Source organism: Ochotona princeps, chromosome 6 (assembly GCF_030435755.1).
Source record: "Ochotona princeps isolate mOchPri1 chromosome 6, mOchPri1.hap1, whole genome shotgun sequence".
Classification (NCBI taxonomy): domain Eukaryota; kingdom Metazoa; phylum Chordata; class Mammalia; order Lagomorpha; family Ochotonidae; genus Ochotona; species Ochotona princeps.
This window is the reverse complement of record NC_080837.1, coordinates 25283638-25311127: the sequence shown is the minus strand read 5'-3', so window position 1 is coordinate 25311127 and position 27490 is coordinate 25283638. Positions and strand designations below refer to the sequence as shown.

Sequence of the window (27490 nt, the reverse complement as noted above, 5' to 3'; positions counted from 1 at the left end):
GGCTGCCGGGATTAGAACTGGCACCAATATGAAATCCTGGTGCATGCAAGGTGAGAACTTTGCCCACGAGGCTACTGTGCAAGGCCCAGATGTGACTCTTAATACTAAGACACAGTAGTGGAAGATCAGACAAATTTTAAAAAAGTTTTAATTTAGTTTTATTGGAATGGCAGATTTACAGAGAGAAAGAGACAGAGAAAGATCTTCTGTTTGCTGATTCACTCCCCAGTGGTCGCTCCAAAGCCAGGAGCCAGGAGTCTCCTCTGCATCTCTGAATTCAGTACAGGATCCCAAGGCGTTGGGCCTTCCTCTACTGCTTTCCCAGGCCACAAGCCTAATGGAAATGGGTCAAGAGTGGTGCGCTGAGGGGCCTGGAAGCCGGAAAAGCAAGCAACACTGTCCCACACGGCCTCTGGGAGCAACAAAGTGGACATCCTGACTTAAGCCCAGTGAAACTCAGAGTGGGCTTCTGACCTCCAGAATTATAAGGTGATAAATTTCAAATGTTTTGAGCCCTAAGTGTGTGTGACAGTTTGTTACAGAACTAATAGGAAAATAACACAAAAAAATATAATAAACAATATACACAGCTGCCTGAAAATATGAATTCAAACTTTCACTCAGAACATACAATATTAACATATAAGGTATTATATAATTAATTGAATGACTCAAGATAAAATGACAGTTTATAGATAATATGGTAGTATATTATAAATTAATTTGAATAAAAAATAAATTTTTAAATAAAAAAAAAATGAATTTCAGGGCCAGGTGCGGTGACCTAGCAGCTGAAGTCTTCGCCTAGAACATGCTGGGATCCCACATGAGCGCCGGTTCTAATCCCAGCAGCTCCACTTCCTATCCAGCTCCCTGCTTGTGGTCTGGGAAAGCAGTCGAGGATAGCCCAAAGCCTTGGGACCCTGCACCCGCAGGGGAGACCCGGAAGAGCTCCTGGCTCTTGGCTTTGGATTGGCTCAGCTCCAGCCGTTGCGGTCAGTCACTTGGGGAGTGAATCATCGGACGGAAGATCTTCCTCTCTGTCTCTCCTCCTCATTGTTTATCTGACTTTCCAAATAAAAAATAAATAAATCTTAAAAAAATGAATTTGAACAATCAAAGAAGTTTGTGTTTTTAAGAAATCCTACATTATAAGAGAGATATTAGGAAGTGCTCAGATTAAATATTAACAATCGTTGTTATACTTAACTTTTAAATATAGAGGCCCTGCTGATCTAATTTGCTTATTTGCACTAACATATACACAGACAAACTAACCTGCTAAAGCACCCACAGAGTGTGATGAGCACTGACATCTACATACAAGCATCATGGCCAGAATTCACACACTTACTTTCCTTTGTCCTTCAACCACTCTGGATTCTTTTCGTCTTCCTTTAAATCAGAAAGCTCAGGAATATCAGTGTTCATTGCTCTTCGTGCCTCAGCTTGTTTGTGCAGCCACTGAAAGGAAAACTGAATCTTAGGAAGGACAAATTTGGTCCATCTTATGTCACTAAAACAAAATATCTGAGGCTGGGTACTGTACAAGTGGCAGTCCCAGGATCACACCTCCTAAACATGACCTATTTCATAACACCATCACAACATTCAGGGATCATGTCACCAGAACATACATTTTTGGCAGCTGAAGCATGCCCAGGCCACAGCAGACACGTAAGTCTTTTTATTAAAAGCAACTCCTAATAGGCCTGGTTGGGGAGCTAAGGGGACAGCCTAGCTGGGTTGAGGTTCCCACCAAGGGGCTCGTGGGCTGGAATGGGGGCTGTGTTCTGATCAGGAAACAGCTATAGTCTCCCTTGGCACAAGTGTGGACTGGGATTGGGCGCACCGAGCCGGGGCAGATTCTAACACCGTCTGGTGTCCTGGAGGACCAGGGTAGATATGGGACAGACTAGGCTAGGTCTCAACCCCAACTGAGTCACATATGAGCTATATGTGGGTATGGATGAGCCATGGCTGGACTGAAGCATCCAAAAGCAAGGATCAGTTTGGGTTGAAGGCAAGTCAGAAAAAGCCACTGTTCCTCCTAGGACAGGAGGTAAACTGAATAGGGCCTTCTTATGGACCCCCTGGTATGTGCAAAATCTGGCATTGGGAGGGGTTCTGATGGAGGAGCCTGGACAACTCCTCTGGCAGGACACAGTCACTGCAGGTAAGCGCAAGAAACATGACAGGAAACAGCCCAGAACAGGCCACGGAAAGTTTCCCACTGGCATACATTTGGCATGGGTTGGGGGCAGACCAGGCTGAACCAGTTCACGTCATCCATTGGCAAATCCGAGCACCAGAACAGAATGTGGGTTGAGCCGGGTTCGCCGCGACAAAAAACAGTGCACAATACAGAATGCCAAGGTGAGGTTGCCTGTACTGGATGTGACCACAGCACCCAACCAGCATGCGTGAGAACCAGGAAAGGAGGGGGCAGAGCCAGCAGGGGGAATGGGGGGTGTTCCCTTGCTGGACAGCTAAAACCACTGGAGAGCGTGAGCTGGGATGGGGACAGACCAGACTAAGCTGGGCTACAACACCTGTGGGCCTCATGTGGACTAGATCAGGGAAAAGGCAGGCTGGACTGATTATTCCTACTAGTGCAAACAAAATTAGAGTGGGTGAGGGTTGTTTGGGCTTAGCCATAGCATCAGCTGGCAGAAGCTGGCACTGGGGGCTAATTCTCTCAAGTCAAACCACAGAACCACCTGGAGGGTGCATAATCCAGGAGTGGGAGAGGCCTGGGAGGGAAATAGTGAGCTCCTCCCTCTTGGGTTAACACTTCCATGGGAGGGCATGAAAACTAGGACGTGGGCTGGGGTGGCTAAACAGAGAGGCACTCAACAACATCTGTGTGGGCTGCATAGTTGAGCTGGTTAGATGGAACTAAGCTTTAATACCCATTGACATGTGCAAGAGCCGAATGGGATGTGGGACAGACTGGACCAGTCTGCTACACATACTGGCAAACCAGGGTAGGGGGCGGGCCTGGTGGGGGTTATTGTGGGTAGCTCCAACTAGGCTACAGCTCCCACGGGTTTATGCGAGAGCCGAGTATGTGCTGGGCAGAACCAGGCTGGACTGCAACACCCATCAGTTCCAGTGAAGTCGGGGCTGAAAACAGAACCAACCCAGCAATTGCAACCACCAGCTGATTGGGGCGATGGACTGTGCTGGGTCCTGTACTTGCTAGTACATACAAGAATCTGGTCTGAGAACACCTCAGACAAAGTTTCTTTGGAGATCTCCCCAACCGAGCTTCCGGACTCAGAACCCTAACCAAGAAAAGACAGAAGACAGAACAAGTCAATCAACCACCTCTGCCATATGTTGGCAACGAAATACTGGGCAAATGGAGACTCTATGATGGACTATGTCAATCAGTGGATTCTTCAAAGACCTTATCATGCTTGGAGTGGCAAGATTGGCAGCGATTCATAACTGGTGAACTATCAAAACCACTTGAGGGTCCGGCGGCGTGGCCTAGCGGCTAAAGTCCTCGCCTTGAATGCGCCGGGATCCCATATGGGCGCCAGTTATAATCCCGGCAGCTCCATTTCCCGTCCAGCTCCCTGCTTGTGGCCTGGGAAAGCAGTCAAGAACGGCCCAAAGCTTTGGGACCCTGCACCCACGTGGAAAACCTGGAAGAGGTTCCTGGTTCCCTGGCATCGGATCGGCACGCACCGGCCCGTTGCGGCTCACTTGGGGAGTGAAACATCGGATGGAAGATCTTCCTTTCTGTCTCTCCTCCTCTCTCTATATCTGGCTTTCCAATAATAATAAAAATCTTTAAAAAAAAAAAAAAAACCACTTGAGCAAGACCCTCGGAGCATACCCCACATCAGGGACCTGGGGCAGGTGGAAGACTGGGTGGGGCTTCTCCCTCAATATCCCCCTTTTAAACATGAAGGAAATAATAGTTTTACCCACTTTCCTATAGCCCTTGAAGATTTTTACCCCAATTAACTATGTAAAGATTGTCAATATAATTTTAAAAAAAGAAAAAAAAGAAAATCACCCCCAGGGGAAAAAAAGTAACTCCTAGAATTTTTCCTCTTTCTCCAATGGAAATATCATTGTTACGGACTGAATGTTTCTGTCTCATCACCAAAATTCATATGCTGAAGCCTCAACCATACGATGATATTTGGAGATTGGTTTTTGGGAAAGATTCAGGCTTATTTATTTATTTTGTATAATCTATCCTTTGAAAAACTTTTTCCCCCCTAGAATATTTGAGAGCTCCCGTTCACTGGTTCACTCCCTGAATATCTGAATGGCCCTTGGCTGGAACCACAGCTAAATGCCAGAAACTCAATTCAGGTCTCCCGCTTAGGTGGCAGTGGCCCAATGACTTGAACCAGCACTGTTGCCTGCATTATCAGGAAGCTGGGATCAGAAACGATAATCAGTATATGGGATGTAGCTGTGATGTGCAGTGCCCATTTTTTTTTTTTAGTTTTATTTATTTAACAGAGGAGTTACAGACAGAGAACAGGAGAGAGAAAGGGATCCTCCCATCTGCTGGTTCACCGCCCAGGCGGCCACAATGGCCAGGACTGAGCCAAGACTGGGGAAGCCCAGCCAGCTTCTCCCATGGCAGCAGAGCCTTGCAAGCACTGTGCCATCATTGCTTTCCCAGCTGCACCAGCAAGGATTTGAATCAGAATGGAGCAGTTGGGACTTGAACACAGTGCTCATATGGGATGCCAGTCTCTCAGGCATCAGCTTAACCTGCTGTACCACAACACTGGGACCCCTTGTCTGGCATCTTAAGTGCTAAGCTAAGTGTTCACCTTAGTAATTAGGTTTAGATGAAATCGTGAAGATGCAGTGCCCGTGATGGGATTGGTGTCCAAATCAGTTCTCTGTCAACCCTGTCTTTCAAATACATAAATCTTTCTTTAAAAATAAAAGATTTAAATTAAATTAAATTAAAAATTCATTGATGAGACCAGCATTGTGGTACAACAGGTTAAGCCACTGCCTGCAGCACCATCATTCTACATGAGTACTGACTGGAGTCCTGGCTGCTCTGCTTGTAACCCAGCTCCCTGCTAACGCACCTAGGAAAGCAACAGAAGATGGCCCAAGTTCTTGGGCCCCTGCAACCAGGCGGGAGACCCAGATGGAGTTCCTGACTCCTGGCATGGGTTGGCTTGTGGTCATGTGGAAAGTGAACCAGCAGACAGACTCTCTCTCTCTCTCTCCCCTTCTTTCTCTCCATGGCCTTCTTTCTCTGTAGATCCCCTGCCTTTCAAATATATAAAAAACTATATAACTAAGATATAATATTTGTAATCCAAGAATCAGAAATTTATAAATCAATGAAAGATGCCTAATTCCAAAATGTCAAATTAGAAATACCTGTTACTAAAAATATTTTAAAAACAATGAATGAATCTGTCTTCTTCCTAAAACACATACTTCTATAAAAATTCTAAATCTACTATAATGATGTATTTTATCAAATAAGTGACTAACATTTTATCTCTTTTATTTATTTATTTTTAAAGATTTATTCACTTTTATTGGAAAGATTTACAGAGAGAAGGAGAGACAGAGAGAAAGAGCTTAAGTTCACTGGTTCACTACACAAGTGGCTGCAATGGCCAGAGCTGAGCCAATCCAAAGTCTGGAACCAGGAGCCTCCTGCAGGTCTCCCACACAGGCGCAGGGTCCCAAGGCTTTGGCCCATCCTCTACTGCTTTCCAGGAGTACAAGCAGGGAGCTGGATGCGAAATGGAGCAGTCAAGACACAAACTGGCATCCGTATGGGATTCCAGTGCATGCAAGGTGAGGATTCAGTCACTGAGCCATCATGCTGGGCCCTATTTATCTCTTCTAATAAGCAACAATACTGCATACTAAATCAATATGTTGTCATCAGTATTACAGAATCAAAATATCTGCAAAATATACCTTAAGGACATACTAACATATATATGACAGTACCTGTAGTATAACCAATATTTAATTCAGAACAGATAAACAGATAAAATACAAATACAGCAATTTTTATGTCTTGCAATTATAACAAAAGCAAATGGATGTACCTCCTCCTCTTCCGCTGCTTGAGATTCACGAAGAGCTGTGGGGAATGCCCGAGGGGTAAAGTTGATCTTGATACTGCCAGCAGAGCGAGGAGCAGGAATGCTGTCTTCCTTCAACTTCTCAAAGAATATATTGCCTGACTCTCTCCCTTCAAAAACGATGGTAAACAAATGTCATTTATTTCACATTTTTTAGTGTGCCAAACTGACTTTGAAGCTAATTCCAAATAAGCCAGAAGTGTTTTTGGCAAGAAGGAACAGACTGTCCATCTCTGATAATATGGCAGGTAGCTGTCTGTTCTTCCGTCAGTGACTCCGCTACTCTTCTCTTTATCCCACCACAGCATCTGGTCACATCATAAACAGGACGATGCCCTGAGCAGTGCTACACCGACCTGAGACAGGCACCTAGACAAAGGCACCCCGGCCAGCAGCACTTCTGTTTACTCAAGCACCAACAGCAATGTCTCCTACATACGTCCTTGCGACCATGTAGAAGCCTTTCAGCCACTACAGAGATCTAATGAGAATAGGCAAAGGCTACAAATGAAAAGCTACATGGTATTATTATGGTGGTTAGGTGTCGTGGTTGTAAAATTTTTTTTTAATTATTTATTATTTAACTTCATTAATTACATTGTATTATGTGACACAGTTACATAGATACTTGGGTTCTCCCCACCCCTCCCCAAACCCTCCTCCCATGGTGGATTCCTCCACCTTGTTGCATAACCACAGCTCAAGTTCAGTTGAGATTACCCCATTGCAAGCGTATACCAAACATAGAGTCCAACATCTTATTGTCCAGTCAAGTTCAATGGCTTCTTAGGTATACCCTCTCTGGTCTGAAGACAGAGCCAGCAGAGTATCATCCCAGTCAATTGAAAGATCCAACATACCATCAGCAAAAATTTACATCATTATGGAATTAATTGGAAGATACTGGAGCTGTGGCATAGCTGTGGTATCGAACCACCGCCCATGATATCTGTCATATCAGTATTCCTTGTGACTGCCGCATCCAGTCTCAGCTGCTCCACCTCTGACCCAGGTCCCTGCTAACGCACCTAGGAAAGCAGAGATGACCACCCTGGTGCCTGGGCCCCTGCCACCCTGGTGGGAGACCAAGATTGAATTTCAGGCGCCTGCTTTGAACCTGCCTCAGTCTTGGCTGCTGGAGTCCTCTGGGGGAAGTGAGTGACAGGACAGATCTCTGTCCATCTCCCCATCTCTGTAGCTCTGCTTTTCAAACAAAAACACATCTCTACATATAAATATACATATAAAAGAAACCAACCTAAGAGTAGAAATAAATCTATGCTAGTCTAAAAGAGAGGAAATGTAGCTTTAAAATAACCCATACAAGTATCCAAGATTATGATAAAGAAATGTAAGTATCAAAACTGGGGGGGGCAGATATGTAACAAAACAACGGACCACAATATCACTGACAGAAAACAAACCAATAATAAAGAATAACCAGTAAAACAAACAAACAAAGAAAAAACTGTGAAAGTGGCTGACTAGCCACTTCCAAGGAGAAGAGCATGGAAACTGGTCTCCTGGACCCAGCGATGGCAGCCAAGCGATGTGATGGCAGAGGGGAACCACACCAGCCGGGAAGGCCTTGTGGCACCGAGTCATCCACCAAACCTACATGAATCACTGGACAGCACAAACTGCTACATTACAGAGAACTGAAAGGCTATCCAGTTGCATCTGTAATTTTAGATCTCTTATTACAGTGGTTAGCTTGAATTATCTAAATATAATGTCCCAAGAATTTTACACTCAAGTAAATTATTGCTTACTTATGAAGGCAATTTCTAGGTATGTGGTGACTCAATCCACATCACTTAACCAGCTTTTCTAAGTAAATTACACAAAGAAATGTTCTAGAACATGACAAGTGACAAGATTAGGAATTTGGAGGACAAAAATGCAAAAAGCTTGGACTTTCTAAAAACAGTGGAGAGCATACCAAAAATATGAACGATATTTTAGTAATGTTTATTTATTTATTTGGAAGGAAAAGGAATAGTGAAAGGGAGAGGATGGGTAGGGGGGAGAGAAAGAAAAACAGAGGTGGGGGAGGAGACAGAGAGAGAGAAAAACAAGAATTTCCCACATATTCACAAAGGCCGGTGGAGGGAGCTGGGAGCTAGGGGCAGCCAAGCACAGCAGCCAGCCTTGCTGCCTCCCAGGGACTACGCTAACGGCAGGGCACAGGAGCCAGGAGTGAGTCAGCTATTCCACCAAGGCGCTCTAGCACGGGCACGGGACACAGGCAACTCAGGCCAAATGCTTGCCCCTTCGAATTGCTTTCTCTTTCATATTTCAAATCCCTTCATTAGTGTGTTCAATTTCCTGAAATATTTTCTTGGCCATTGTCTAATCATTTGCTTATTTTTATTTTACTCATTTTCGTTTTATGTCTTTTTCTAAGATTTATTGATTTTTTACGGGGAAGACAGGTTTACAGAGAGGACAGAGAGATCTTTCATCCACTGCTTTACTCCCTAAATGGCCACAATGGCTGGAGCTGAGCCAAGCCAGAAGTCAGGTGTGTCTTCCGTGTCTCCCATGTGGGTGCAGGATTCCAAGGCTTTGGGCCATCTTCCACTGCTTTTCCAGGCCACAAGCAGGAAAATGAAATTGAAGTGGAGCAGCCAAGACATGTACCAGCGCCCATATAGGTTCCTGGCACTTGCAAGGGAAGAATTAACCAACTGAGAGCCTTTGTGTCAGGCCCTGTGTTCTGGTTTAATGATTAAAATGTGTTTTCATTTTTGAGAACATTGTTTCTTCTGTTTTCTTTGGCTCCTTACATTACCAAATTGTTCCAAGACACATTATTCTGTTTGTTTCTTTCAACCAATTTACTTATTTCCTTCAGACCTACATTTAGCCCACATTTTCAGGAGTACCTAGTTCTCCTAGAAAACGTAGGCACCTGGGGGTGGTGGCTCAGTGGCTAAATCCTCACCTTGCAAACGGCAAGATGCCATAAGGGTTTTTGTCCTGGCAGCCCCACTTCCAATCCAGCTCCCTGCTTGTGGCCCAGGAAAGCAGTAGAGGATGGGCCAAAGCCTTGGGACCCCGCACCACATTGAGACCTGGAAGGGGATCTTGGCTCCTATCTCTAAATAGGCTCAGTTCCGGCTATGGCAGCTATCTTGCGGGTGGACCAGTGGACAGATATTTCTCTGTTTTTCCTTCTCTCTATATATCTGCCTTTCCAATAAAAATCAATAAATTTTAAAAGAAGAAAATGTAGGTTCCTTTCTCCTCTCACCAAGCTTTTAGAGGCAAACAAGTCGATAGCTAAGTAAGTCCAAACTAGGTGAACAGGACCTACCACTATGCTATATCAGGTTAAACTGCTGCTTGCCACACCAGCATCCAGTATCAGAATGCTAGTTTGAGGTCCTGGCTGCTCTGTTTCTGATCCAGTTTTCTGCTGACTATTCTGGTTTCTTTTTTTTTTTTAATTTTTAAAAAATATTTATTTATTTATTTGTATTGCAAAATCAGATATACAGAGAGAAGGAGAGACAGAGACAATCTTCTGTCCAATGATTCACTCCCCAAGTGACCACACCGACCGGTGCTGCGCCGATCCAAAGCAGGGGCCTGGAGCTTCTTCAGGGTCTCCCACACAGGTGCAAGGTGCCAAGGCTTTGAGCTGTCCTCCATCCCCTCCCAGGCCACAAGCAGGGAGCTGGATGGGAAGCAGAGCAGCAGGGACACAAATCCACAGCCATATGGGATTCTGGTGCTTGTAAGGTGAGGATTAAGCCACTTAGTTATGACACTGAGCCCTCCTTTTTCTTCTTCTTTTTTCTTTTTAAAGGTTTATTTATTTTATTATCTGAAATAGAGTAACAGAGAGGAGGATAGAGAAACAGATGTGGAAAGATCTTCCACAGGCTAATTCACTTTCCAAGTGTCTACACCCGCTGGAGATGAGCCAGCCTGAAGGCAGAAGCTTGGCGTGCCAGCTGCATCTCCCACATGGCTGGGAGGGCTCCAAGTATTTGGGCCACTTTCTGTTTTCCCAGGCACATTAGCAGCGAGCTGAATCAAAAGTGAAGCAGGTGGGACTCGAACTAGTGCTCCGGTACACCAGCCCTGCTCTGCTCCTGTAAACTACTGTTTATTCTTTTATCAGCTCCACAATGTTTCCGCTACTATAGCTTGATGCTAACACTTCAAATCAAGTAGAGTAAGTCCTTTTTATGTTCTAATTTTTTTAAATTGCTTTGGGTATTCTAGATCATTTACATTAACTTTTCAGAGACAGATAGCCTAGTGGCAAAAATGCCCATACCCCACAATAGACTACTAGGTTCTGCTCCTGGCTGAAGCTCCAGACTGCAGTTCCCTGCCAGCGCAGACCCTGGGAGGGAACAGCGATGCTGGAAGAGGTTGAGCTCTTGTCAGTCACATAGGGGAGCCAGACTGAGTGTCCATTTCCAAGCTCAGGCCCTGGCCACGCCCTGGCCATTGTGGACATCACCAAGCAGCAGGTGGGAACTTTCTACCACCACCTCAAATAAATAAACATACACTAAAAGTGCCTGGAATGGTGGCTCAGCTGGCTCAGCCTCCCCTCGTGTCCTGGCTGCTCCACTTCCCATCCAGCTCCCTGCTTGTGGTCTGGAAGAGCAGAGGAGGATGGGCTAAGGCCTTGGGACCCTGCACCCACGTGGGAGAACCAGAGGAGGCTCCTCGTTCCTGGCTTCTGGCTTCAGATCAGCTCTGGCTGTTGAGGTCATCTGGGGAATGAACCAGTGGACTGAAGCTCTTTCTCTCAGTAAATTTGCCTATCTAATAAAAATGAATATACTTTCTTTAAAAAAAAAAACTAAAAAATTTAACTCATCAAAATCTTACTGGAATTTCTGTTAAAATTTCATTGAATTTAAAATCAAAGTAAAGACAAGCAGCATTTTAACCATAATGAATTTCCAATTTACAAACATACCATAATCTCATGTGAGTCTTTTTAAATATCCCTCAAGAATTTATTCTCCACCTTTCACCTATTACACATTATATTTTGCTTAAAGTTATTCCTTAAACAGGCCCCAGAGCAACAGCAAGGTGGTTAAAGTCCTCACCTTGAACGTGCTGGGATCCCACATGGGCACCAGCTCTAATCCCAGCAGCTCCACTTCCCATCCAGCTCCCTGCTTGTGGCCTGGGAAAGCAGTCGAGGACGGCCCAAAGCTTTGGGACACTGCACCCGCGTGGGAGACCCGGACGAAGCTCCTGGCTCCTGGCTTCGGACTGGCTCAGCTCCAGCCGTTGCGGCTGCTTGAGGAGTGAACCATCAGACGGAAGATCTTTCTCTCTGTCTCTCCTCCTCTCTGTATATCTGACTTTCCAAATAAAAATAAAAATAAATCTTCAAAAAAAGTTATTCCTCAATATGTTGCTTCACAGTACTATTATAAAACAACTATATAAAAAATACAAAAAAAAGAAAAAAATGACTATATAATTTTCCAGTTTTCTGCTGTTGGTAAATAAACTTACAGATGACCTTAATAATTTTATATGCTTTAACCTTGTTAAATTCACTTATTTATAGCACCAATTTTGTATATTTCTAGAGATTTCTGCCTAGTTATCTTCAAATATACAGTTTTACTTATTCTTTAATGAAACTGTCTCATTCCAAAAAATTTTTTTAATTTGAAAGGCAGAAATATATAGAGAGAAGGAAAGACAGAGACATCTTCCACCTATTGGTTCACTCCCTAGACAGAACACGACAGTCCAACCTGCGCCAGTCCAAAACCAGGAGCCAGGGCAGGGGTCCAAGAACTCGAGTTACCCTTCACTGCTTTCCCAGGCCATATGCAGGGAGTTGCCTTTCAAGTGGAGCAGCTGGGGTTCGAGCCAGTGCCCACATGTGATGCTGGTACCGTTAGGTCCAAAAGATCCCCGAACCACAGACAGACAGGTTCCACATGCAACAATGCAAAAGCAAAGAAACTTTCTTGCTAGCTCAAGCTAGGGTCCATGTCTCTTCCAACGCAGTGGAGTCTTGACAAGCACCCCGCTGGTCTCTTGCAGACTTTTTATTCCCTCCTAGTCACGTACAGCACGTCTCCAGCAAGCTGTGCAGTCCTTATCTTGCTCACGTATAACTCGTACCAGTGTAGGCCACATTCCACTTGTGGACGTGCAGATGCCCCTGACCGGCCCATCTTCAAGGTCGTTCCCCCATCCACTCCATCACTCTGAGGAAAATGCAACTTCGAAGTGAAGTGAGACTTAGGGCTACTCCCCGACCTTAGGCCCATCATGGCGTCGGTCCTGTTCCTTATGCAGCAAAGCCAAGCAACGATTACAGAAGCCAAATACAGCAGTTATGCTAATAGTTAAGAAACTCCCTTATCACTACTGTTGTTAAGAATAAAATCCCCGCCACCCAGCCTTGCACCCCCAACTCCACAGTGTCACAGGCAGAAGCTTCACCTCCTATGCCACAGCACCAATCCCAATAGTGTTATTTCTTTCTAACCTTTATGTCTTTCATTTCTTCTTATCTTATTACAGTAATTAGGACCTCATGTACCTTGCTGGATAGAATCAGTGAAATTAGATATTCTTTTTTTAAAACTTATTTTATTTTTTATTGGAAAGTCAGATATACAGAGAGAAGGAGAAACAGAGAGGAAGATCTTCCATCCATTGATCAATCACTCCCCAACCAGCCACAATGGCTGGAACTGCACTGATCCGAAGCCAGGAGCCAGGAGCCTCTTTCAGGTCTCCCACATGGGTGCAGGGTCCCAAGACTTTGGGCCGTCCTCAACTGCTTTCCCAGGCCACAAGCAGGGAGCTGGATAGGAAGCATGGCTGCCGGGGGTTAGAACTGGTGCCCATATGGGATCCCGGTGCTTTCCAGGTGAGGACTTTAGCCACTAGGCCACCGTGCCGGGCCCAAAGCAAGGACTTTAGCTGCTAGGCACTGCACTGGGCCGGAAATTGGATATTCTTGACTTATTGGATGTATGAGGCAAAACACCAAAAGTGTCCTCAGCTAACATGTTTGCTGTTTGTCTCATGAACAAAGTCCTTATCAGAAAGATCCTTTCTATTGCTAATTTCCTGAAAAGTTTTTAATCACAGATGCGTGATGGATTTTGTCAAACACCTTTCTAAAATACTGAAAAGTTGCTGACTTAAGGCTATAGGCTGGCCTAGTCCCAGTTGTTGCAGTCAGAACCAGCAGATGGAAGAGCCCTTTCCTTCCCTCTCCTTAACTCCACATTTCAAATATATAAATAAATATATAAATACACCTTGAAAAATAAACAGAACAGCGTCACGTTGAGTATACAGCTCACCAACAGGACTCACTTTTCCAGAAAATTAATTAAAGTGATTACAGTACCTTTCGGGGTCAGACTGCTGGGTGCTACATTTCTAATAAGACCCTTATGTTTGAATTTCTTCCTTTCTTCTTCCATTTGCTTCTTTTGACATAATTTGTCTTGTTTCTGAATTTTTTTTTTCTCTTCAGCTTTTCTTCGATTTTCTTTCCAGGCTTCCAATTCTTCAGTTGCTTTTTTCCGTTCATTTTCTTTAATACTTTCTATTTTCTTCCTCTCTTCTTCTTCAATCTGTAAAAGTAATAATTAAGAAATACTTCAGGAGATCCAAAAAAGCAGTATTCTTAAATAAGAAATTCATTATAACAGCTATTCTTTAAAAAAATGTATTTATCTGAAAGGCAGAGTTAGAGAGCTAGAACTAGAGCAGGTCCACCTGCTGCTTCCTTCCCTAAATGGCCCCACAGCCAGGCCTGGATCAGGCTGAAGCAGGAGCCAGGATGCTCTTCGGGTACCCCTCGTGCGTGCCGGCATCCAAGGACTTGAGCCATCTCTGGCTGCCTTCCCAGACACATGAGAGGGGAGATGGGTCAGGAGTCTAACAGTCTGGGACTCAAAGAGGTGCCCATACGGGATGCTAGTATTGCAGGCAAGAGCTTACTCAGTTACACCACAGTGACAGTCCCAATAATCACCTCACACATAATCTCTCATGATTGCATCTATAACAAGAGTTGTAGTAAATAAAAAATGAAAATGGGAACAAGAAAATGATTTGGTCAAATCTCTACCGATTTGCAGATCATCGAACATGGCTGTTAGTCCTAGATCTATTATTAATTATTGAATGTGATCTTGGATAATCATTTCCTCTAACTTGCCTATTTAAATATAAAATGGGGGAAGGAGAATTCACTTACATAATATTATCTAAGAGTCTGATGAAACAAATGAGAATTTATTATTGTGACTCTCGCACGCTGCTTTGGAGTACAAGTTCAAGTCCTGCCTCCACCTCTACTTCTTTTCTTTTCTTTTTAAGATTTACTTTCATTGGAAAGTCAGAGATACAGAGAGAAGGAGAGACAGAGAGGAAGATCTGTCCACTAATTCACCAATGCACATCTGGAATCCCAGTGCATGCGAGGCAAGGACTTTAGCCACTAGGCTATCACACAGGGCCCCCTCCTCTATTTCTGATCCAGCCCCCTGCTAGAGCTCCTGGGAAGGCAGCTAATGATGGCCCAGGGGCTCTGGCCCCAACCACTCATATGGGAATCCCAGTGAGTTCCTGACTCCTGCATTTAGCCTGACTAGCACAGCTTTTGTAGCCACCTGAATAGTCAATCAGCGAATGGAAGATCTGTCTCTCCCTTTCTCTCATGTCACTCTGCTTTTAAAACAATAAATTTTAAAGAGGAAGAAATCATTATTCTAAAAGGCCAATGCTCTAAAACCAAATACATACACATATCAATGCCTCTTTTTTTCAATATCTGTTCATGTGCAAAACAGAGTAATAAGAAAGACAGAGGGGGAGAGGTCTTGTATCCATTGACTATAATCATTGGAACTGGGCCAGTCCAAAGCCAGGAGCCAGGAGCTTCACCCAGGTCTCTCACATAGGTGCAGGGGTCCAAACACTTTGGCTATTCTTGGCTACATTTCCAGGCACATTAGCAAGGATGCTGGATCAGAATTGGAGCAGCCAGGACTTGAACCAGCTCCCCCAAGAGATACCAGCACTGTAGCTTAACCTACTATACCACAATACCAGGCCCAATACCTTTCCACTTATTCCACTTATTTATGTTAGGACTAAAGTTGTGCCAACTCTTCTCTGAGAAAAGAGGGAATAGTAGGAAGGGAATGAGGAAAGATGAATTAGGGAAGACTGATAGACGGAAACATTTGAACTTTATTTCAAAATTTTTAACGACTTTATTTTTATTGGGAAGTCAGATTTACAGTGAGAAGTACCGACAGAAAGTAAGATCTTTCATCTGCTGATTCACTTCCCCAAGTGGCTACAACGGCCAGTGCTGAGCCAATCCAAAGCCAGGAGCTTATTCTGGGTCTCCCACGTGGGTACAAGGTCCCCAGGCTTTGGGCCGTCCTCCACTGTTTTCCCAGGCCACAAGCAGGGAGCTGGATGGGAAGTGGAGCAACCAGGGCACAAACTGGAGACCATGGGGGATCCTGGTGCATGCAAAGTGAGAATTTTAGCTATTAGGCTATTGTGCTAGACCCTGAAACATCTGAACTCTTAATCCAACTATGTCTGCAATAGTGGTTTAACATTTTCACATGTCAGATTAATTTGAAGTAGTATCCTGTGCAGAAATGAGCTAGCTTTTCTTCCTTTTGCAAACTTCCTCATATGGATAAGAAACAGAAACAGTGACATTCTGTAACCAGCTGGTGTCTTAGGATCAAATCTATTTGTGACTTCCCTATGGCAAGGAAAATGCCATATTTCATTAAAAAGTAAAATGTTCTATGCTGTACAATATAGCCACTAGTCAAACATGACTAATTAAGAACTTCACATATGGCTACTGTGACTGAGTAACTCAATTTTTCGCTTGCAATTAAAAGGAATTTAAATTAATCCCATTTAAAGTATTTTCCCCTTCTTGAAAGGCAGAGGTCAAGCAAGCATCTGCTGGTTCTCTCCCCACCAGCCTACAACAGCCAGTGCTGACCCCATAAGGCTAAGTACTTGGGGCACCACCAGCTGCCTTCCAGCATGCCATTTGCATAGCGGGACTGGCAGGCAGGCCTCTGAAGCCAGGGCCTAACTTGCTGTGCCACAATGGCCACTCCTTAATTTGCATTTGAGCAGTAAACACAAAGAAAGTTCCGATCCACCAGCTCACTTAAATTCACCAGGGCAGTGACGCAGGGAGCTGAGACCCTGGAAACTCAGATGTAATTTCAGACTCCTACCTGGGTGGCTGAAACCCAACTATTTTAGCCATCATTGCTGCCCCCTGGGGTGTACACTAGCAGGAACCTGGACACAGGAGCTTATGGCTTCCTCTTTAGTTAACAGAGCACTGTTTTGAGTGCGGGCACTATTAATCAGAGAGGAAAGATGACGACAACTTGACCCAGCTTAATAAGGCTTGTCTTTACTCTTTTCTGCCATGGTACATGGAAGAAGGGAAATGTGATTAATCAGACACCTCCATGCCTCATAATTCCTGCAAGCAGAGTATGTTTTAAATGAAGTCTTAGAGAAATAGAAGGCCCAGCATGATAGTCTAGTGGCTAAAGTCCTTGCCTTAAATGCGCCAGGATCCCCTATGGGTGCCATTCTCATCCTGGCAGCTCTACTTCCCATCCAGCTCCCTGCTTGTGGCCTGGGAAAGCAGTAGAGGAAGGCTCGAAGCCTTGGGACCCTGCACCCGCGTGGGGGACCCAGAAGAGGCTCCTGGCTCCTGATAGGTGCAGCACCAGCTGTAGTGGTCACTTGGGGAGTGAACCATCAAACAGAAGATCTTTCTCTCTGTCTCTCCTCTCTCTGTACATCTGACTTAGCAATAAAAATAAATTAATTGCAAAAAAGAAAAGTGCTTCACATTAAAAAAAGGAGAAGAAAAGGAGTGGAGACACTGCAGTGAGGGAAAGAACACGAGTGAGGAAAGCTGCGCCACTGGGGATACTGGAGGGCAGCACAGCCGCAAGACAGCCCACAGAAAGACACAGCTTTATCTTTATTAATTCATTTCCTAAAACTGACTTATTTGGGGGATAGTTTCATGTCACAGGAAGTTAAGCCATGCCTCTGAGGACAGCATCCTAGGTGAGAATTCCAGCTTGAGTCCCAGCCGCCTTGCTTCTGAATCTACCTCCTGCTACCGTGTCTGAGCAGGCAGCAGAGCACAGCCCACAGCCTGGGACTCCAGCCACTCCTGCACCAGACCCGACCAGGCTCCAGCCTGCCGCAGCCCTGGCCACCGCGGCTACCTGGCAGACGGAGCCGGTGGATGGAAGATCTCTATCTCCTTTCTCTCTGTCACTCTGCCTTTTATGTAAGTGAATCTTTTTTTTAAGATTTATTTATTATTTTTAATGGAAAGTCAGATTTACAGAGAGAAGCACAGAAAGAAAAAAAATCTTCTGTCTGCTGGTTCACTCCCCAGGTGGCTCCAAAGCCAGGAACCAGGAACTTCTTCCAGGTCTCCCACATGGGTGCAGGGTTCCAGGGCTTTGGGCTGTCCTCGACTGCTTTCCCAGGCCACAAGCAGGGAGCTGGATGAGAAGTGGGGCTGCTGGGATTAGAATTGTCACCCATATGAGATCCTGGAGCATTCAAGGCAAGGACTTTAGCAGCTAGGCCACCCAGCTGGGCCCAAGACACCAATCTTAAGAGTAGGTTTGGCAGGTCAGTACAGACTATGTCTTGGAGTTCAATGCAATTCCTGCCACCATGAATTCCAGCAGCAGACAAGGCCTCTAACCTCTAACCTCAAGGTTTTTTTTTATATTTTTATTAATTATTTTGCATTATGTGACAGTTTCATAGGCTCTGGGAATCCCCCCCACCCCTCCCCCTCCCCTCCCCCCTGGTGGATTCCTCCACCTTGATGCAGTATTACAGTTCAAATTCAATCAAGATTCTTTCCTTGCAAACATATACCAAGAATGGAGTCCAGCTACTTATTGTCCAGATGGGTTGAACAGTTTCTTGGGGAGACCATTTCTGGTCCGAAGTCAGAGCTGGTGGAATCTCATCACAGTCAATTAAGAGTCCCAATATAACATCAACAGCAATTTGCAATATTATGGAATTGACATGGTTTTGAGTAACCAGTATGTTAAAAAAAAAAAAAAAAACAAGTCCTAACCACAACCTATGATTAGCTCATTGACATCTCAATTTTAGTTTATATACAGGACCGGACCGGCTGCTATATACCTTAAAATGGCTATAGGGTACCATTCAGCTGTCTCGTGTCTATTTCATTTTAGTATTTAGCCATTTGTTGTGTTGAAGTATAATTTTGTTGATCTTGGCAGATTTTAGGATAATCTAGACTGGCTTGTAACTCTAACAAGAGTGCAGGAAAATCTTTCAGGACCATAAAAAGAGGGAGAAAAAAGTACAATATAGCCCATCAAGATCAAATCTGGTAATTCATAGACAACAGACTCAAAGCGGCACTAAACAACAATAAAACTACTATACCAATGCATGAAGGGGGAATCGGGTGCGATCCTGACAACCTCTTAACAGGAGGTCATGTGCGTGGAGCAGGGGGGCACTCCAGAGTGCAGCAGGTGGTAAGGAGGAAGCTTGGATCCCGACCATGAAGACTCCCAGACCTTCACCACAAACTATTAATACGAGCAACAAGGACTATATCCCAACTGCCAAGGAGGCCACAGGGAATTGGATGCCCTCGGAGGCCGAGTACTCTGAGGTCACCCACCCCCAACCGGAGCTTCTGCAGGGGATGGAAGAAGTCCAAACACTACCGCGCAGAAACCAACGTCATCGGAAAGACAACCAGAAGCCCTGAGCGGTCTGCAGAAACAGAAGAACAATAAATGTCCTTCGGGACCAGGGAGGAGAGCTTTCTCTGGTCCGAGCCTGGTTCCACCTCTGGACCCCCGCCCTCCCTCGCAATGACCATCGGGATCGCTTTGAAAACCCCTCACAGCAAACAAACAATCATACAAACTAAAAAAACCTAAAATAAATAGACAAACAACAGAAAGTAGAGCTTGAAATCTGACAGGAAAGAGCTGGCGTGGATTGGCTCATGCCTCGCTGGGTGGGACACAAAGATTAGTTACTCCTCACCATGGTATTGAGGATTTTCCTGCACACCCCCCCCCAAAAAAATGTTCTAACCTCAGGGGTTTTAACATTCCATGCAGATTTGGACCAAACCTGGGATAGGACTCCCTCTAATGCAGAGCAGCAGCAACACAGCAAAGCAGATGTGCGGCAGACCTGTCTCAGGACTGCCATCTAGTGCTGACATAACAGAAGTGCACACAGACCCACACAAGCCGATTGCTTGGAATTTCTGGCAGACACACACAAAGTCCTTTTATGAAGACTGGAAAAAACTGATACTCCTTCAATGCATAGATGATGTCATATGTCTGTACAAATCAAGACATTTTCTGAAAAGAATCATGACCTCACCTACTGAACAAAATCAAGTTTTAAAAAACAGTAAGCAACCAACATATGCAAATTGCCAGATGCAGAATTCAAATGACTGCTTTAAGGAAGCTTAATCAGATTCAGGGAAACTCAGAAAATGAAATAATAATTATAGATTCTTTCTGTCACTTCTATTTGTCAAAATAAGAATTAAAGATAAGAAACCACTTACATAAATCAGTCAGAAAAGGTAATTAAAGAGAGAAAGTTAGGGGTCAACATCATGGCATACTGGAGCTAACTTGCCATCGGCATCCCTGGCATCTGATCTGGGTGCAAATTTGGGTGCCAGGTGTTCCCCTTGTGGTTCAGGTCTCTGCTAATGCCTTGGGGAAAACAGCAGAAGATAGTCCAAATGCTTGGGTCCATGCCTCCCATGTGGGAAACCCACATGAAGCTCCTGCTTCAGGCCTGGTATAACCCAAGTGGTTGAAGGCCACATGAAGAGTGAACCAGAGGATGGAAGATCCAGGTCTCCCACAAGGGTGCAGTGTCCCAAGGCTTTGGGCCGTCCTCGACTGCTTTCCCAGGCTACAAGCAGGGACTAGATAGGAAATGGAGCATCCAGGAAAGGAACCTGCGCCCATATGGGATTCCGATGCATGCAAGGTAAGGATTTAGCCAATAGGCTACCACGCTGGGCCCACTATTAATTCTTCAGAAGACTACGGCATCCTACAGCTTACCTTCATCATGACATCCAGGGCGTACTTCTGATCTTCTCGCCTTGCCACAGCTTTTGCTTCCACAGCTTCCTTTGCTCTCTCTTGTGCTTGTAAAATAGATTCTTCTCTTATCCTCTGCATCATCTCTTTGTCAACTAAAATGTAAGGAATATTGCCAAGTTAAGATTATGAAAAACTCATTCTGGGACAAAACTGCTTAACATACTGATCCATTATGAGATTCTTTCAGACTCAATGTCACAAGGAGACACAGAAATTTTTAATGTCAAACTGGTCAAAAAGCTAACATTAGAAGGTAAGCAATGAACTGTGGTAATAACGAATTGCTACAGAATGTGCTGTGGGGAAGAAGAAAAAGAGATGGGGAAGAGAAACGAGAGGAGGAGGAAACGAGAGGAAAGAAGGGAATAAGAGGGGAAGGAGATGGTGTATGAACAGGAAGATAGTTTTCATCCTCCTCTATGCAGAAACTAGGGTTACTTGCTTTTAAACCTGATCGCAATAAATAATCACTATGAGGGTCTCTTAGAAAATGGGTTTAAATCACTCTAAATGATCCACTATCTTCACAAACATAGAGTAGTAAGTTACATACAGAGTGTAGGCTAGAAAAATTTAAAATTAACATGATGGGTCCAGCATGATGGCTCAACTGGCTATCCTTTTACAAGCGCTGGGATCTCATGTGGGCGCTGGTTTGTGTCCCAGCTGCTGCACTTCCCATCCAGCTCCCTCCTTACAGCCTGGGATAGCAGTGGAGGACGGCCCACGTTCTTGCCAGCCTACAGTCATGTGGGAGACCAGGAAGAAGATGCTCCTGGCTTCTGGCTTTAGATCGGCTCAGCTCCGACAGTTGCGGCCACTTGAGAAGTGAACCAGCAGATAGAAGAGCTTCCTGTCTCTCCTCTCTGTAAATCTGCCTTTCCAATAAAGATAAAAATAAATATTTAAGAAAAAAATTACCACAACATACCACACAAGTGTGCTTCAGAAACTTCATGACTGGCAGTGTAAAAAAATGGTTAAAAAGCCAAACACAATTTTTTCCTTTAAAGATTTATTTATTTGAAAGAGTTACGGAGGGAAAGAGAAACACAGATCTTCCATCAGCTGGTTCACTCCCTGAATGGCCAAAACAGCTGGGACTGGGCCAGGCCAAAACTAGGAGCTAAAAGTACTTCCTGGTCTCCCCAGTGGGTGAGAGGGACCCAGGCACTTGGCCTACCTTCTGCGGCTTTTGCAGGCACATTAACAGGGAGCTGAATGAGACGTGGACATGCTGGTACTTAACCATGACCTGCAGGGCCAGCCCTAGCAGTTTCTCATAATAAACATTTTCCATTTTGATGAGCCCTCCTATGCACAGATTTCAAAGCTTTTTGCATTAAAAAAAGGTTAGCTTATAATCACTTAAACACTTTGTATAAGTGTATAATCCTTAAACACTTTGCTTTACTGGAAAGACAGAGACCAGCTTGTTTGACAAATGCCCACAACCCAGGTGGTCCACTTTCAGGAGCCTGGGATGCAATCCAGGTCCCCTAGGAGAGTGAAGGGGAGTCAAGCGTTTGAGCCTTCACCTGCTGCCTCCCAGGCTGTGCACTAGGAAGCTGGAATCACCAACAGAGCCAAGACTCCCCCCTAGGCCCTCTAGGACAGTAGGCAGGCATTCCAAGCAGGGAGCTGGATGGGAAGTGGAGCAGCCAGGACACGAACTAGTGTCCGTATGTGATGCTGGCATATGTAAGGCAAGGACCTTAGCCACTAGGCTACCTCGCTTGGCCCCTTACCTGGTTCCTTCCACAGAAAAAGTTGGTCAATCCTGATTAAAGTAGTCAAAACTCGAAATGATTAACCATACAGTCATGAACACGGAGTGTCTAGCGTTTTCCAGTGAGCACAAAGGTATGAAACAGGGAGATCATGATTTAAGAAAGAGAATTCTTTGCCTACTGCTGGAGAAGGGAGGCTTCAGGGTAAGAGACTCTGACAAGGAAGGCGGCATTTTGTGCTAGAAAATATGAACAGTGTAACAGAATCTGATAGAATCCTTCATATCAACAACATGATGACCGAACCATTTCCTGGAGAAACGTGTTGGCCAGCAGGGCCGACAGAGACACAGATGCAAACACCAAAGTCAGTGATTCCCAAACTGGAGCTGCACCAGCACCACCCGGGAGCCCAGGCCTCCAGCTCCCTCCCCAGGCCTCCAGCTCCCTCCCCTGCCCCTGCGCCCACCTGCTTGCTTCTAAATAACACAGCAGAATAATGGTCACACCTAACTTCACATTAGGATGATCAGAAAGAGTCAAAACACATGGCGGTGTTTACGTTCGCTCGGAGCTGAGCAGTGAGAACTCTGATTGCTTTGAGTGCACAGGCAAGGCGAAGGCTTTAGCCACTAGGCTACGACACCAGGCCCATAAAACTCCTCCATTCTTAACAGTTTATACTCAGAGTCTAATGCCAGAGGCACGGGAGACATTCCGGGTAGGAGAGACAATGCGTTAAAAAAAAAATATGATGGCAACTAGAAGAGGAAGGAACACAAAAAGCTGAAGCTGTAGGGGACCATCACTGACCCGCAAAGCCAATGCGGACAGCGGAACAGAGAACCACGCTGCACCCTCACCACAGGGATCTCCACTCGGGCTGTGCACCACAGGCTTTGGTAGGCTGTTGAACATTCTCTACTCCTCGGCTCCACTGCCAGCAAGTGAGCTCACGGGAACTGTGTCATTTTCAAACTTCACAGGTAACTCAAATAAGTAACTAGGGTAGAGAAACAGTTCTCTAGAGGCACGTGACTTGGGCTTCACTTCCGGTGGGCAGTTACTAGCTGTGTGGCCTCTGCCAATCACTCCACTCCTCTGTGGGCCAACAGCAGCCTCACCCGTAAAAATAAAAATAACACATGACACTATCTCCACGGAGGGTTGCTCTAAAGATCAGAAGATGTGGAAACGCTAAACACAAAGCGAGTTCTCAGGGACGGTCTTAGCAGAAGGATTTACCCCCTAAGATACAAGCCCACTGTGCCCCAAGCCAGGGAGATTCAATCTTTACTAAGGCTTATTCAATTTAAGTAGCAGCTGAAGCACTTTACCTCATTTAATCCACCTCCTATGCATATCTTTATTTTTTTCCCCCTACAAGCACCAACCAAAGGATTTAAGAAAATGCCATTTTGGGGTCAGTGCTGTGGTTCAGTGGTTAAAGCTGCCATACTCAATACTGGCATCTCAAATGAATGCCAGTTTGAGCCCTGGCCTCTCCAGCTCCAATCCAGTGCCCTCACTAATGTGACCGAGGAAGCAGTGGGAGACGCCCCAAGTGCTTGAGTAATCCGGAAGACGCTCCTGGCTTCCAACAGACCCAACACTGCGCGTGGCAGTCACTTGCAGAGTGAACCATCAGGTGGGAGGATCTCTCTGTAACTCTGCCTTTCCGATAAATAAATCTTACACAAAAAAGAAGAAATGCCACTAGAAAGCATACTGTTTGAAATACTGTTGTGAGTTTAAGGTACTTCAAACAAAAACAAAGGAATGGCTTTCTCATCTGCCCAAAAAGAGATTCAAGTATCACGAACACCCCTCCTCTGGAGTTTCATCAACCTAGGAATACGGACGCTAAAGCGAGGGAAGACTAGAAGAGCCCACAGGGTCTCCACCCCCATGCCTCCTCTCTGTTCCTCCACAAGGTGGCTCATTTTTTCTGTCCTAAGTCAGTACACCCCCTCTCCTTTCCCTACTAAAAGGATCTATCGCTTTGGGGAGTATTCACCTTTTTGTCCTGTGCTTGAAGACTCAAGCACATAATATTAACAATTCAACAATGTGCATATCTTCTTGCCCGTGAATCTACTCAGGTCAGCTTATTTCACAGCCTCTTCTGTGGATCCCAGGAGCGAAGTCTCTTTCACACACACACACACACACGCTATAGTGTAACTTCAACAGAGAATTTTTCAACAGCTCTAAACCTGAACAGGCACAATTGGACCCATGAGCGTCTTCAGTGCAGCACTTACCACCCCGCAAGCAGAGGGTCTCCCACAGGACGGCTTTTTTTTTGTATAAGGTGAAGACCACGGCGTCATTTCCAATCTTGGCTTTGCTGCTGGCATCGTCTATAGGCGCATAGAGAAACGCCTCGAACAGAAACGGAGGAAAGTTGACCTGTTCGGAAGTGGGTGGGCGAACAGAAGTCAAGTCACACACGTTATGGACACTGCCATTAAGAAACGATGTGATACACGACTGAATAATTTGTCTCGTTCAAGACATGGGTTGGTTCACGAGGCGTAAGACGGAGCCCTGAATAAAACTAACGCCCGAAATGACGACACCTGTCTACAGGTGAGACTCGTTTTCTAAGGACAGGGTTACAACTTTTACAGAAGCCTGGGACCGACCCCAGCCGCCCCTTGCCCCCTCCCCCCACAGGACGCGGCCGGCCAGACTCGCGCTCCCACCTTCAGGTAGTTTTCCGTGCAAAACACGTCCGCATCTCTGACGCAGACACCTCGAAGAGGCAGAGAGAGAAAGACCGCAGTCTCTGTCTGCTGCCAGCTGTAATTGCTAACCTGCAGAGGCATCCCTGGATGGCCCTGAGCCGAGGCGCGCCGGACAGCGGCTCAAACCCACTCCGTTGCTAGGGAAGCTGCGGTTACCAGGAGCTAGCTCTTCCGGGTCAAGCCGAGTAGAAGTGCCCCGCAATCCCATCATGCCCCCTGCCCCCGCGCGCGCCGGAAGCTATCGGCTTCCTACAGGGGTGCCTGCAGGTGGGCATTGAGCACTATAGAAGCAACTGGGAGGGAAACCTTTCCTTTACTGTGCGGGCAACTGTTCGGGGAGGTAGGCCCACCTCTGCTTAAGAGCTTTAATTCTGACAATGGGAAAAGATGTGGGCTTCCCTTGTAGGGAAGAATAACTTGCGAGGCGCCTGGGTGACATCCATGCACCTTTGTTATCAGGAACTATTTTTTTTTAATGAATTTTATTTTTTATATTGACTACATGGTGGATCAGGGTGGGAAGGATCGAAGTTTAGGGAAAATTGGGTGAACTCATTTCTTCCAAATTTGCTATTTCTTCTTGTTTCTGGGGGAAGGGGAAAGAGCAAGAGGGAAACCGCTCACTGCTTTCCACACTGGAGTCAGATTGTTCTGACCCCAGTTATTAGGAATGAGCGCCGTTTCCTGTTCAGGAAATACCCTGGTGCTTCTCTGTTACAGTTCTACAAATCTGGTCCACTGGTTGACTACCAGAAATGCCTAGGTGGGGTTTGCTGTAAGGTTTCAGAAACGGTGAGCACAGACTCAGGGACTTGCTTTACAAATGCAAGGATGAGTTGGATTTATGCGGAACCACCTAATGGTGGCGTGTGTAGATTCTAAACTTTTACACCGCCAACAAACTTGAAGATCATGTGGTTTCACCCTACATGTTTAAGGAACCAGCGACCCCTGCTCTTAAACCCATAATCATTGTTAGTGATTGAGCCATGATTTTAAAATCCTTTTTTTTTTTAAGACTGAATTGGAAATGAAGACTTACCGAGAGAAGGAGAAACAAAGATCTTCCATTTGCTGGTTCACTCCAATTGGTCACAACAGCCGAAGCTGAGCTGATAAGGAGCCAGGAGCCTCCTCCGTGTCTCCCATGCACGTACAAGGTTCCAGGACTTCAGGCCATCCTCTACTGCTTTCCCAGGCCGTTAAGCGGGAGCTGGCTGGGAAGTGGAGCAGCTGGGACATGAACCAGTGCCCATAAGGGATGCCAGTGCTGCAAAGGTGGAGGGTTAGCCAGTTGGGCTATCACAGCAGCCAAAAACTTTCATTTCTTAATGGCCATTCTAATGTCGTTTTCCCCAAGACTGCTTTCTGTAGACAGGTTTCAAATTACTGGAATATGGGATCCCCCCCAATAAAGCTTCCGGACTCAGAACCCTAACCATGAAGATGGAGGACAGAACAAGTCAATCAACCACCTCAGCTATGTTGGCAGTGAAAAACTGGGCAAACGGAGACTCTATGATGGACTATGTCAATCAGTAGATTCTTCAATGACATCATCGTGCTTGGAGTGGTGAGAGTGGCAGCAATTTAGAACTGTTGGACTATCAAAACCACTTGATCAAGACCCTCGGAGCATGCCCCACATCCGGGACCCTGGGTGGGTGGGAGACCAGGTGGTTCTTCTCCCTTAAAATCCCGTTTTACATCAGATATATTAAGGAAACAATACAGAACTAATTGTCTTGCCCATCTTCCTGTAGCGCTTGAACCTTTTTACCCTATTATGTCAAGATTGTCAAAAACAATAAATTAAAAAAAAAACAGATGGATTGACATGGTCAATGTAAAAAGAAATGCATAAATTCATTGATACGTGAATAGAACAAGGAGACAGTAAAGACAATAACATACACAAAATTACTGGAATATGACACTGATATATGAAGCTCTATGATTAAGTACCTACAAAATACTTAAAACCAAGGAATTTGTACGCTTATTTTGCAGACTGTTCACCCAGATTCCAAATCTCATTAATAATTCTTTGAGGGACATTTGGAAGCAGAACTTGGGGAAAGGAGCTGGAAATATTTCTGCCAGCAATTCTGTCAGCTGCTCATTATCTGAAAGATCTATTAATTTAGGATGCTGTAGTCATCTTAAGACTCCTTTTCCCGGATGTCCCTGTGGTCCAGCAAGTTAAGCCTCCTTCTGTAACATCCCATGTGGGCACCAGTTGGTTTCCCACCTCTTCTGCTTCTCGCTAAAACACCTAAAAAAGCAGCGGAAAATGATCCAAGCCACCCATCTGGGAGACTGCAAGAAGCTCCTGGCTCCTGCCTGTTAGCAATCACTTTGCTAATAAGTCTGCACTAAATTGTTCTGACAACCATAATCTTAACTAAACTTTCATGTTCTCTACCATAACAAAAAGCTTAAATTTTTTTTTACTGTTCTATCAGTTGATAGTAATTTTAAACCACTTTTCCATTGTTTCAAAACTTTAGTACTTATCTAAACAGTTTTACAAGTTTTGAAAGCAACTAGAAAAGATTTTAAACTATTAGGCATAAAAAAAAAACTCATGAATAGAAATTTAATACGGCAAAGAGAGCTCTGCACCTAGGTGGGGAAATGCAGACAGGAACGCCTGTTACAAGCACAAGAAATGGTTGCCCCAC

At 45.1% G+C, this 27490-nt stretch overlaps 1 protein-coding gene across 3 annotated transcripts in view; it reads right to left on the bottom strand.

Annotated features, from left to right (window-relative positions):
- DNAAF4 (dynein axonemal assembly factor 4) overlaps positions 1–24952 on the bottom strand; it is a 50491-nt gene extending 25539 nt beyond the window's left edge. For all 3 annotated transcript variants that reach the window (XR_009245596.1, XM_058665829.1, XM_058665830.1), the window contains exons 1-6: positions 24765–24952; positions 24321–24468; positions 20285–20418; positions 13477–13705; positions 6069–6214; positions 1355–1464 (exon numbers count right to left, since the gene is read on the bottom strand). Coding sequence is in view for 2 of the 3 variants with exons in the window: in XM_058665829.1 (XP_058521812.1) it covers positions 1355–1464; positions 6069–6214; positions 13477–13705; positions 20285–20418; positions 24321–24468; positions 24765–24887 (890 nt within the window). In the remaining variant the exon portion in view is untranslated. The remainder of the gene's footprint in view (positions 1–1354; positions 1465–6068; positions 6215–13476; positions 13706–20284; positions 20419–24320; positions 24469–24764) is intronic.
- Between the last annotated feature and the right edge of the window lie 2538 nt (positions 24953–27490).